This window comes from Stegostoma tigrinum, chromosome 32 (assembly GCF_030684315.1).
Source record: "Stegostoma tigrinum isolate sSteTig4 chromosome 32, sSteTig4.hap1, whole genome shotgun sequence".
NCBI classification, from domain to species: Eukaryota; Metazoa; Chordata; class Chondrichthyes; order Orectolobiformes; family Stegostomatidae; genus Stegostoma; species Stegostoma tigrinum.
The window spans coordinates 6,654,452-6,667,948 of NC_081385.1; the positions used below are offsets into that span (position 1 = coordinate 6,654,452).

General features: G+C 43.2%; 1 protein-coding gene across 4 annotated transcripts in view; it reads left to right on the forward strand.

Moving 5' to 3' along the window:
* zbtb16a (zinc finger and BTB domain containing 16a) overlaps nucleotides 1–13,497 on the forward strand; it is a 256,217-nt gene that overhangs the window by 103,132 nt on the left and 139,588 nt on the right. For all 4 annotated transcript variants that reach the window (XM_059639023.1, XM_059639021.1, XM_059639020.1 and 1 more), the window contains one exon: nucleotides 8,128–8,225. In XM_059639023.1, coding sequence (XP_059495006.1) covers nucleotides 8,128–8,225 — 98 coding nt within the window. The remainder of the gene's footprint in view (nucleotides 1–8,127; nucleotides 8,226–13,497) is intronic.

Consider the following 13,497-nt stretch of genomic DNA (forward strand, 5'->3'; position numbering starts at 1 on the left):
TGATTCAGAGGGGAATTTTTACCAGCTGCCCCCACTCATCCTCCCAGGTGGTAGAGGGTTTCGAAGGTGCTGTTGTCGGAATTTGCTGCAATGCGTTGCATAGATGGTCCACAGTACTGCTCCTTTGCATTGATGGAGGGAGTGAATGTCGGAGGTGGTGGGTAGGATGCTGATCAAGCAGGTTGCTTCGTCTGGAATGGTGTTGATTGTGTTGCTCAAGCGACACATGCCCGGGCAAGTGGAAAATATTTGCAGCACACTCCCCAACTTGTGCCTTGTAGGTGGTTGGCTGGAAACCGCAGAATCTGCATAAGGCTGTCTCCCACTAAGAACCGTGTGAGATGACACTAGTGATACCTTGTTGCAATGCTGATTATGGAAGCCTAAGACCTGGCCGACCTGTCTCTTTATTGGGATGGTGAAATGGGTACATGGGTATATGGATGCAATGTGTTTCCTCCTTTGCCGAAGGTGCTGACTTTAACAAGGAATAGCAATCAAGTTGACTTTTTTTTTCAAACACCTCCCTTAAGACCAAAGACGATCCCGCTAATGGAGCTTTATTGATAGAGATGGTGAATCCCACTGAAACCTCACATTTTGCAGCTTGTCATGAAAGGAGATGATTACGGGCTAATCCATAACTTTTGCTGGTCCTTGTTGCTTTGTCGGGAGCTATAAAACTGCTGGTTAAAGATATATTTGAGAACTCAGTTTTGAACTTGTGCCAATATTTGATGACTGACCAACCTGAGTGTTTTTTTTATATTAAAAGATGAAAATAGTGACTAACCTTGTAGTCGCCATTGCCATTTGAACCCAAAGATTGGGGGAGCAAGGGAGACGAGAGGGAAAATCTCAGGAAGTGAAGCAATTTCATTTTGAGGCAATAGTTTCCCTTTACCAGCCTGTGTAGGTTTTTAAAATTTTATGTTTGCAGTCCATAGGACGACACTTCCTCTTTAAAGTTTTCGAATTTGATTGAGTGTAGTGAGAGTCCTCATGAAGCCTGCACCTCGCACTAGCCATCTGTTTGGTAGGAGGATATTGTTTCTTTCCTGATCGGAGTGTGCTAACTTGTGCTGGAAACAAACAGTGCCTTATGTAGCTTCTGGTTGCCTCATGCAGCTTTGGTAATTCATTATCTAGAAATGCACCCTGCTGACAGGAGGGATCCGTCACAGTTCAGTCTGTGCTGTCATTGTTTGAGTTGCAGGTGCCTTTAAGGGTCAACTGGAAGAGCTGATTGAGAGCAGGTTGATACTCGCTCATTGGGCTTTGGGTTTCATTGGTTGAGGAGGGGTCCTGTGGTGCTGTTTCTACCTCTAAGTCAGGAGGCCTGGACTCAAGCCCCACCTGCTCCAATGGTGGTGGTGATATTACCTCTGGAACAGTAGATTAGAAAATATCTATAACAGACAGTTACTTCAAAATAAAGCAGGTTGATCAGCGTGGAAGGGCTCTTCTGGCAGAGTGATATGTCCTTACCTCTGAGCAGGAAGACCTGGATTCCAGTTTTAGTGAGACTTCTTTGAGAGAGAGTTCTTTTGAAGGTGATGGGGTGAAAGCAGGAACTGGGCACAGAGATGGATGATCGGTTGTGATCATATTGAATGGTGGAGCAGGGCTGGTTGGCCTACTGCTCCTAATTTAAGTTTTCTTTAATAAAATATACAGGTTTCTGATCAGCATTCCTGCAGGTTTGGGCCCTGTGTGATTGGGTGGGGATAGTCATTGGTCAGCCGTCAGCAATGGCTGTGTGTTCATTCTCCCTTCCCTCCACCCTACACCCCTCACTCTTAAGGGTCACTCATCTAAATACATTGAGTCCACATCTGCAAACCAGTCCATTGTTGGTTTGCTACTTTAGGCCTCAGTTTTTATACTCTGAATATATCTGCTCCCAACCCTCTTCATCCCACACTTCTTTAGCACATTCCCTTCTCCCTGCTGTTTATTGAGCTTCCCTTTTAGGAGTCCAGATGAAATTCAGAATTCCCCCCCACCCGCCCCAGCTCCCTAGTTAAGATCAGCCAATCTGTGGGGGGTGGGGGTCAGCTCTTGTACCATGCAGCCTGTGACATCCAGCATAAATCTGTAATAGTAAATTGTTGATCCACCCCCCCACCCCACCTCCAAAAATTATGGCATGGTTGCTGTAAAGCAGACTGATAGGTGGGCTGTGTGTAATGAAATACTGCATTTACTTGAACTGTGAAAATCAAGCCCAAGGCTTTAATAGATCTGAGTCACCAAACATTGTTCATGACTGGAGAGAGGTTTGAGTTGTGTGAGACTAAGTGTGCAGTACTGGGAACCGCAGGCCTCCCACTGAGGGTGAGAGCAGCAGTTTGAGAAGATTTAATGAAGGGCTGTCTGTCGGAGTGTGTTCATTTGGGGGCCTGTCAAGAGAGGTTATAATTAATGTCCAACTATGTCGAAGCTTTGGAGGTCACCTCCGATGCTCCCATGAACTCTATTTTTGGGTTCCAGGTTTGACCAGTGAATGTGACATGCCATCTTGGCATTCGCTTGCTCCTGACCTCAATCCCCTTCCTGCCAAGTCAAGAAGATCAAAGTTAATCCCTCTAGTCTTGCATTTAAGGTGTTGAAAATCTCGCATTTATACAGAGCCGCTGATGGCTACAGGATGCCCCAAAGTTCTTCCCTAGTAACGGGGGTGGCACGGTGGCTCAGTGGTTAGCACTGCAGCCTCACAGCACCAGGGACCCAGGTTCAATTCCAGCCTCAGGTGACTGTCTGTGTGGAGTTTTCACATTCTCCCTGTGTCTGCGTGGGTTTCCTCCGGGTGCTCCGGTTTCCTCCCACAGTCCAAAGATGTGCAGGCTAGGTGGATCGGCCATGCTAAATTGCCTGTAGTGTTCAGGGGTGTGAGAGTTTTAGGGGAATGGGTCTGGGTGGGATGCTTCAAGGGGCGGTGTGGACTTGTAGGGCCGAAGGGCCTGTTTCCACACTGTAGGGAATCTAATCTAATCTAATATAATGATGTACAGCCACAGTTGTAATGTAAAATTCTGCAAATATATCATGTAAAATTTGGGCACAGCAAGCTCCTACAGGAATGTGATGACAATGAGATAATCTTTTTGTGATGCTGATTGAATTCCAATAAATGGTGTGTTTGCAACCTTGTTATCTTTGTATTGAGAATTTGATTGAAGGATAAATATTGGCCAAGACCAGAGACCACTCCCCAGCTCATTAAAATAACACGGTGGGTTTTTTAAAACTCGCAATTGAGAGATGACCTCCACTTTTGAAAAGAAAAAAAAATTAAAGTCAAGTAAGAAAAAGCTTTATCACACAGTGAGTAGTTAGAGTATAGAATGCACTAAATGTGGTGGTGGCAGGTTCAATTAAGGCATTTGGGACAGCATTTGGTGATTTGGGTAGAAATGGTGTACATGGGGAAAAGATAGGAGGTCGGCACTGGGGGATAGAACAGGCACAGGCATAGTGGACTGCATGGCCTCCTTCTGCACCATTACAATTCTGAATTTAACTCATCTGAAAGACTGCATCCTGAACAATACAGTATTCCCTCAGTACTGCGCTGGAGCATCAGGCTCAAGTTTTGAGTTCAAGTTTTGGTCTGGGACTTGAAATCTCAACCTTTCGACTGAGTGGTGTTGACTGGGCGGTGGCACTAAGATTTGGGGTGGAAAAAGAAATGCATGTGTCTTTGAAATATCCTTGCATGTGGACAGGTTAACTTCAAAAGATTTAGCTTGCACAACCTCTTTAGATAGCCCAGGTTACAAACATGCTTCCTGAGCCATTGATGCAAGTGATGCAACACAAGGAAACCGGTTGTTGGGAAATACTTTCAGTGGTCTACTTTGCTGCTTTTGCCTGAAGAAGATCCCGTGAGCTGTACTCTCTATTACTGAGTTTGTATGACTGATTGCAATGCGATGCAGTTGGCTTTCTGTGGCCTTGTTGCTCTTGTGGTTATTTCTGCAATCTTTTAAATTTGAGCATGTGTTGCAATGTCTTTCTAAACCACACAACTGTCTCTTTAGAAGGCTTTTAGTATTTCACAAACGTATGGAGAACAGTGTGTCAGGGAGTGGGCTGCTGGGAGAGCTACATTGGGCAGAGGTCCTGTGTCTGGTTCTGTAAATGGTCACCTATTTGGCATAACATGATGTATTGGATCTCTTTGGGTGCTTCCACGGCAGACCAGTTGGAATTTCTGAGGAGAATGGGTGATGGGAGTTGGGATTGCCAATTGTGGGCGTACTGTTGGTGATTCCACCATGTGGTCTCGAACTGCGCCATCCAGTTGAATGGCATTGTTGTTGCCATCTCTCATTTTAGCCCCAGTAGACACAATATGGCAACACTCCTGTCTTTGAGCCTTGAGTCTCCAGGTTCAGTCCCAATCCAAGGCTAGAGTGCATAAACCAACAAATCAAGGAGGAGACTTCAAAGTGATACGCAGAATGTGCTATGCTGTCAGAAGTGCCATCTTTCAGATGAGATGTTCACCCAAGACCCCATCTACCTGCTTGGTGGATCTGGAAGATCCTGTGCTATCAATGGAGTCCCTCATTTGTTTCTCCACTAACGTCACAACAAATAGATTATTTGCCCAACATCACATTGCTGTTTGTGGGATATTGCTGTATATCTGATATCACTACAAAATTACTTTTGTAAAGTCCTTTTGAGATGTTTAGTGGTCATGAATAGTGCTATATAATTTTTTTTTCTTAAATTCATTGACTGGATGAGGGCATCTCTGACTAGGCAGCATTTATTGCCCGCCCCTAATTCCGCAGAGGGCAATTAAGAGTTAGCCATGTTGCCGCTGTTCTGGAGCCACATATAGACCACACTGGGTGAGGAGGGCAATTAGTAAGCCAGATGGGGTTTTTCAACAATTGACAATGGATTCATGGTCATCACTCGACTGTTAATTCCAGATTTTTGTTTTGAATTCAGGATTTGAACCTGGGTCAACCGAGAAGGTTATGTGTCTCTAGATAAACAGTCCAGTGATAAACCCACTAGGCTGTTACCTCTCCTCTTCAAATACAAAATACTGCAGAAGCTGTGAAATGAAAATAAAAAACAGAAAATGCCAGAAATACTCAACCTGTTTCCCAGACATTCCAATTGCTTATTTTCTGTCTTTATTGTTGATTTCTCCTTACAAGGAATTTTTTTCCCCCCCCCCTGTTGAGTCCTCAAGATCAATCTTCAATCCCTGGGGGCAGAGGGTCCACTCTGGGGGCGATTGACAACCCTAAATGCACAGCTTGGTGTTTTAGATGCAGACTTTGGACTTCAATTGAAGAGTCAACGCTGCAACTTTAAATCTTGACTTTGTGGATGCCTATTTGCCCTTTCTTTGCAACAATTTCCAGGTGTGATTATGGATATTCTGAAATGGTTAGGTTAATAGCGTGAGGTGGAGCAACAAAAATCAAACCTTCAACAAGCAACACTCTGTCTGTGTCACAGGATATGAGCAGCCTAGGCATCAGTGGCAAATGGAGCAATGCTGCAGGCTACGTACTGCACTCTGGTCAACTAAAGCAACGTCCATTGTTCTTTTCACTGTTTCACGGGATGTGGGCAACAAATGCTGACTCCTAATGACCCTGGGATTGGGTTGGAGCTGTAATCAATCCGAGGCAAATACACCTGCAGGGAAGGAAGTTGCACCACGCAGTTTGTGTTGCACGTACAGTTAAACCTGGGCCCGAAAGGAGAGTTAGCTCGAAGTGAACGTCAGTTATTAGAAGCCCAGCTTCTATACTCTATTGGAACCATTAAATTTGAATTGTTGGTCATTTATCTTTCATACTTCTGGCATGTTTCGTGCATCAAACTGGCTGTGATATTTGTCTAAACAATGATAGCACCTTGTTTGCTGGCCAGTCTTTTGGAATACTCTGCTGTTGTGTGACCTGGTCTGCAAAATTGCAAGTTTCTTATTCACTGGCCCCTTCTTTCTTTAGTGAAGCTTACAGGGCACTGAAAATTGACTAAAGCTTTGCTTCCCATGATGTCTCAGCTGCTGTGGATCCTCAGTGTACCTTTGACCGACTCCTAGCTTTGTTCTCGGGTCGTTTGTTTATATTGGACTCTGGGGCCATTCACTGAAATCATTTTTAGTACAACAGCTATCTGCCGTGCCTGGCTCTGGGAAAGCTGTTCTGGAAGAATTGCAGGAGCAGAGACAGCAACATGAGGCTTGTGAGCAGGAGAAAGCCTTGAACAATTGACAATGGATTCATGGTCATCATTCGACTGTTAATTCCAGATTTTTGTTTTGAATTCAGGATTTGAACCTTCAATAAAACTGTGGGTTGTCTGGCTGTAGTCTCTCTCCTCTTGGCTGCCTCCCCCATCCAATATTCCTTGTATCCCTTATCCATCAAAAATCTAACACCATCCATCTCGAGTAAATTTTAAACACCCACCGTCCTTGAGAGTAAGAGCAACAGTCATTTTGAGGGCAAAAGAAAATATGCTTCCCTTTATTGTGAAAGGTTTTAAAAAGAGGCAAACTGTATCCTGTAGTTTGTCTTTGTCCCACAAGACGAAACCTCTTCCCAATATGAGACAGGAATCACAGGCCTTGATGCGGTTTCTGGCCCAGGCTGTTGACCTGGGTATGATCCATGGGGTTTTAGGGGTGTGGGTGGCAGTAATTGGAGCTTGATCTGCCCCAGTCACAGTCCACAGGCCTGGGCATTGGTGTCTACCTTTATAAGACTCTGAGGGAATTTGAGATTTTTCAGTAAACTTTGTTTTTTTATTCATTGGTTGAGGGCGTAGCTGGCTAGGCCAGCATTCATTGCTCAGATGGCACTTAAGAGTCAACTACATTGCTGTGGGTCTGGAGTCGCATAAAGGCCAGGCCAGGTCCAGGTCCAGGTCTTTTCCTTCCCTAAATGACATTAGTGAACCAGTTGGGGCTTTCCCCGAACAAATTGGATTCATGGTCATCGTCAGACACACAACTCCATTTAATTGAATTCAGATTTCACCATTTGCCATGGCACGTTTCGAACTTGGGGCCCCAGAGCATGACTTGGGTCTCTGAAATAATAACCCAGCGATGACACCGCCTAGGTCTCTGCCTCCCCTAAATAAGGCGACGGCCTCATGGTATTATCACTGGGCTGTTAATCCAGAAACCCAGATAATGTTCTGGGGAACCAGGTTCAAATCCTGCTAGGGCAAATGGGGTGGAATTTGAATGCAATAAATATCTGGGATTAAAAATCTAATGATGACCATGTATCCATTGATCAATTGTCGGAAAAGAAAAACAGCTGGTTCACTAATGTCCTTATGGGAAAGAAACTGCCATCCTTGCTTTGTCTGGCCTACGTGTGACTCCTGACCCACAGCAATGTGGGTGACTCAACTGCTGTCTAGGCAATTAGGGACAGGCAATAAATGCTGCCTGACCAGTGATGCCTTTCATCCCAAGGATGAATTTTAAAAAAAGTTACCCTTGCAACCAGTGTTCAAGATGCAGTTAAACATTTGGCCGCCCAAGACTGGCATTTTGTTTCTCGTTCAGCCATAGTTTAGTTGTTTTTTGAAAATTAGCCTCTTGATCTCAAAAGGTTGTTATACACCTTTGGTGGGACTTGGCCAGGGCCTCCTGTTTCAGAGGTAGGGACGTCACCACTGCATCACAAGAGCTCCAAGCTAATTGGAAATGGTTGGTGGGATTCGAACCTACACCTTTGCAGAGATTGGACCCTGAATCCAACACCTTAGACTTTCCAGCCCCAGAGTCATGGTTGATTAGCTGCTGAGAGCTCAAAGCTGCGGAGGTCTAAGATGTGACGTGGAGGTTCACTTTTGTTTGCTGGGAGCCATTTCAGATGATTAATTGAGAAACGCTCAACTTTGAAGCGTATTCGTTGCCGTATCTTGTTTTTTTTAAAATTTCCCCCACGGTGTACTAAAAATGCCTAGTAACTATACTTTAAAGTGTAAGAGGAAATGTGCAGCAGCCGTGCTTCTGTGGTAGGTGCTTAGAGAGATTAATGAAATGGGCTTAAATTACAAATTCCTACCATACTTTATTGATGTTCTTTTATTTTCTCTTCCTCCTGCTGCCTTGTTCTATAGGAAGCTGCACAGTGGTATGAGGACCTATGGGTGCGAACTGTGTGGTAAAAGATTCCTGGACAGCCTACGGCTACGGATGCATCTGCTTTCGCATTCAGGTAACAGAGGATCACGTTGTACCTCTCTCGCTTGTTTTGAGACATAAAAGAGGAATTTCGGCAGTTTCTTTTAAAAATGAAGAAAGCTAGCTGTGGTGTGCTCAGTACAATTGTGGTGTCTATTTCAGCTCCCCTCCTCCCTTCCCTGTGGCTTGTTCTGGCTGACGACACTTGTTGTTGTGGAGTTGGCACTTCGCCAACCTGGGCTTGCAGCCAACCCTGTGGGTACAGTATGTACAGTTAGTCTTGTGCCAAATTTGTCATAGTCTGAGGGAACAAGCAAGCAGGTTTCCTGTGCTGTAAACAAAACAGTTTTGATTTTTTGGCAACGAGCTTAATAGTTTGACAGAAAAAAAAAACAAAAACTTGCAATTTTTCTGCTTTTTGCTCTTCTTTTTGCCAAATACGTTATGTTTGTAATGAAGGAAGTAAGAGTTTGCACTTGCGTGGTACTTTTCCCTGACTTTGGCTTATCCTAATGCACTTTTATTTTAAAAAAAAGAAAAAGTGTCCTTACCACTGCAGTGTAGGAAACGTGTTGGCCACTTGTGCACAAAAAGCTCCCACAGTCGGCAAAATGACGATGTCAAGATCTCTCGTCCATTTTTAAGAAATAAAGCAATTGCTGGATGAGAGATAATGGCTACAGATGTGAGGGAGGGAAGAAAGGATATGTTCGCTGGCTGTAATGAAATGAATTGGGAAGAGGTTTGTGGAGTATTAATCCTGATGTAGACTCTTTAGGTAGAATAGCCTGGTTTGGTGCAGGAAATAAGATGCATCACGGTCGAGTTTGTCAGTAACCAATGAGTCTTTGTGGGACATTTATTCTGGGGAGTCCAGCCTACTTAACACTTCCATATTGAAACTGTATGCATTGACTATTGCTGGTAAAAATACATTTGCTGCAACAGTTTGCCTTGTAATCATCAGAAAATTTGCAAGTATACCAAGGTTGAAGGGAATATCTTGTACTGAAAAAGGAGGGCATTGGTTGGAAAATCAGCTCTGGTTAGTAGAATCATTGCTGTGGAGAATGTACCAGTTACATGATAGCTGACAGTTAACTGTTAAGCTGTGTTTAAATTTTAACCAGGCAGGTATTGCCCTGAAGAATGAACCAGAAAATGGCAGTTGCCTGTTTTGTTAATTAGTAACAGGCACAATGTGTGTGTGTGTAGGTTAATTTTGTCTGCAGAGAACAGGGAACTGTGCATTAATACGTGTAACTTCCAGTATGTGGAAGTGCACATACTGTGAACCCAACAGATAATCGTAAATTGGATGCCAGTGTGATTCTTAACACACTCAGTTGTTTTGCAAATATATTCAGATCATGGAATCATATCTAACATTAGGCACAGTTTTGTGTTTTCAAGTACAACCTGGTCTTATGTGGCCAGGGTCCCCTTTTGAATTCACTTACTTCCTGATATCTGTATCTTGTATAATACAAAAATAATGAACACATTATATTTAATTGCTACAATCACATCTGAAGCTAATTTTGCTAAATCCTCTCTCCTATACTTTGCTGTTCACATGTCTTTTCATGTCCAGATACCATTTTAGCTTTTGTATGTTGTCTTGTCAAAAGCTTAACATTAATATTGATTTTTTTTTGAAACAAACATTGGTGCATCCTGTCACAGTTCTCTGGGAAAAGTTGTCACAGTTGCAATGAGAGTGAACAATTACTGCACCATCAACTGTCTATTTTTCTCTCTCCTGCCCCTCCCCTACCCCATAGTTCAGTCACCTCATGTGAAATATGGCTCGAGTGACTGAGACTTCTCCTGGGTGACACCTGAGAATTCAAGTCGGCGGAGGGGAAAGTGGTGCTATAATTAACGTTTACTGGAAGGATTAATATCTCTGGTGAGAAGTAAGTGGTGGAGGAAGCGTGTGGATTGGGAGGTCTCCCTGTACTGAGACCATTTTGAGGAGTGACATCACGAGCACAGGGAAAGCAAGTTGGCAAATAGGCTTGACCAGCCTGCTCGGTCAGCAAAGTGAATGTTGGGTATTTGGATTGTTTAAGTTTTATCTTCTATTCCTCAGAGTGGGAGGATATAATTTTAGGTTTTCATAGTAAATTCTTACTTATTCTAAGGCCAACAAACAGTTTTTAGCATTATGGGATAGCAGGTGAGATGGGCCAAGTGGAGTGTACGTATTGAGAATGTATGAAGTAATGGATATACTGTGTCCCAGAAGAGCACATTGGAAGGGAATGTCATTGGCTGCTTGAACTCTTATGTTTCTGAACTTTAGTTGCGCATCTGCAATGTAAAGGATGGCATAGATAGCATGTGTAGGGAGGTAGTCACACCTCAGGGTTAGAAGTGTACAGGCAAAGAGGAAATGGGGATCTCATGAGTCTTTTGTGTTTTGCTAATCAGCATTCCGTTTTGGAAATCGGTGAGGGTGATTGTTCCTCAAGAATGCAGCCGCAGCCACAGCCAAGCCCTTGTCGCCACCAGTGATTCAGCTGTGGGGGAGAGATCAGCCAGATGTTGTGCTTCACCTTGGTACCAACAACATGTTGGTAGAGGGATGAGATCCTGAAGGCAAATTTCGGGGATTGAGAAAGGAAATTGAAAGGCAGCATCTCAAAAGCGCAGTAATCTCAGGATTCCTAGTGATCGTGAAAACCTGAGGATTGATTGAATGTGCAGCTGGAAAGCTGCTGTAGGAGGGAGGGAATCAGATTGCTGAGGAAATGGGAATGGTTCTGTGCTAGGGCAGGTAGGACCTGTACAAGCTGGACTGGAGCTGATATCTTTGCTGTTTGCTCTTGGGGTGGGTCTAAACAGGGAGTGGGAACTTCTGGGATGGCCCAAATCGGATGGAAAATGTTGGAAACAGGAAATTGAAATGCTGGAGGAGAGCTAGAAGATGGAGTAACAAGACTGAGCATTGAGTACATTGTGAAAGTGGAATGCTTTTACTCCCTGAATGCTTGCATTATTCATAACAAAGTAAGTGATCTGAAGGCACAAATAGAGGTAGATGGACATGATCTAATTGCCATTGCAGAAATATGGCTGCACGGTGACTCGGACTTGGAACTGAATAAGCAAAGATTTTCAACATTTGGAGCAAAGTTGCACTGATAATAAGTCTTGACATCAGTAGATTAGTAAGGGAGGATCTCAGATCTGAAGAATAATGGGTGGAATTATGAAACAGCACGGGGCGGTAGATATTGATTGGAGTTAGTAACAGGCCACGAATAGTTGTGGTCGGGTGGGGCATAGATTTAATGCGGAGATGAGAAGTATGTAGTATGACTAACAGTTGTCACAAGTGACTTTCATCTGTATATACACTGGGTAAACTAGTTGAGGACTGAAGCTGTGGAGCCTGTGTTTCTGGAGTGTGTTAGGGTGGTTTTCTTTTTGGAACAGTATGTTGAGCCAATAAGAGAACAGGCTATTTAACATCTATTGTTACATAACGACTATTTAACCATTTTCTTGTAAAAGAACCTTGGGGATGAGTGACCACAATACGATAGCACTTTTACATTGTGGTAAAGGAGATGGTTCACTGGAAGGGTGTTACATTTGAGTAAGGGTGATTATAAATGCATGAGGCACAAATTGGCTGATGTGGTTTGGGAAGATACATTAAGAAGTGTGACTGTACATAGGCAATGGCTGGACGTTAAAGAACATGATTTACAACAACCACACATTCCATGCATTGCATATGTTCCTTTGCCTGCCTTTAAGATGAAAAGTACCAAAAAAAGTCAGTTGATTGTGCCTTACAAAAGAAATTCAGCATTGAATAAGAGTAAAAGAAATGGCCTATAAAGTTGCCATAAATAGCAGTTTGGGAGGTTTGTAGAATACAACAAAGGACCAAGAAACAGACCCAGGAAGTGAGAATAGAATGTGAATGCAGCCTGGCTAAACAAAACCTATAACTGACTGTAAAAGGTTCTCTCTGTATGTAAAAGGGAAACATTTGGTTTGGATAAGTATAGGCCCATTACAGGCTGAATCTGGAGAATGTAACATGGGAAATAGAGAAATGACAGAGTAGCTAAATGGTTGGTTTGTACCTGTTTTTACTGAGAATGACTGGGGAGACTGAAGAATTGAAGGAGATTAGAATCAGTATGAAGGTTGTCCAAGATAGAGAACTGGGGCTGAAGGTTGATAAATTCTTAGGATCTGATACTGTGCATCCCAGAAATTGCAGGAGGTGGCTATAGAGAGAATTGATGCCTTTGGTTCTCGATTCTAGAATGGTTCCTGGAGGTTGGAAAGTTGCAAATGTCATCCTGCTATTCAGGAATGGAGTGAGAGAGGAAACAGTGAACTTACTACTGATGTAACACTAACAGGTCTGTATGGAAATGGTAGGATTGATCAAAAAGGATGGGATAAATAGACACCCAGTTGATAATCTGATTGTAGTCAACATGGATTTTTGAATGGGGAGTTGTTTGATAAACTTGGAGTTCTTTGTTAATTTTGTTTGTAATATATTCAGTGGTGAGCCACTCGATACAGTGAACTTATTTTTCAGGTTTTGATGCTGTTGCCTTAGGTGGCAAGGTTTGAAACATTAAAGCACATAGAGGATAGGAGATACTGCACTGACGTGGATTAATAACTTGCTGACTGATAGAAAATAGAGTAGGTATGAATGGATCATTGTCACATTGGCAGGCTGAGACTAGTCTAGCACGACAAGGATTATTGCTCAGGGTCCTCTCTATTTAAAATATAACAGTGATTTGGAGGTGGGCACTTCCAAATTTGTGGCTGATCCAAGCTAACCAGGAATATATGTTCTGTGAGGAGCATGCAACTGTTTCAGGAGTATTTGGACACATGCGTTGAATGGGCAAGAATGTTGCAGATGAAATATGATGTGAAGAGGTGAGGTTATTCACTTTAAGATAAACAGATCTATAGAGTATTTCCTTAAATAGTGAGAGGTTGGAATGTTGATGTACAAAAGGTCTTCAATAAATCACTGAAGATTAACATACAGGTGGAGCAAGTTATTAGGAAGGCTAATCCGTTCTTGCAAGAGAAAATTTGGCATGTCCAACACGTCCCTCACCAACTTCTACTGACGCACCATTGAAAGAACCGTAATGAACTACAGAATGTGGTGTGTGTAGCCCAGACCATCACGGAAGCCAACCTTCTATCCATGGATGCTATTTACACCGCTCAGTGTGGTGAAGTCGTTAACGTCATTGAAGACCCATTACACTCTGGTAATGACCTCCTACGATGTCTCCCAT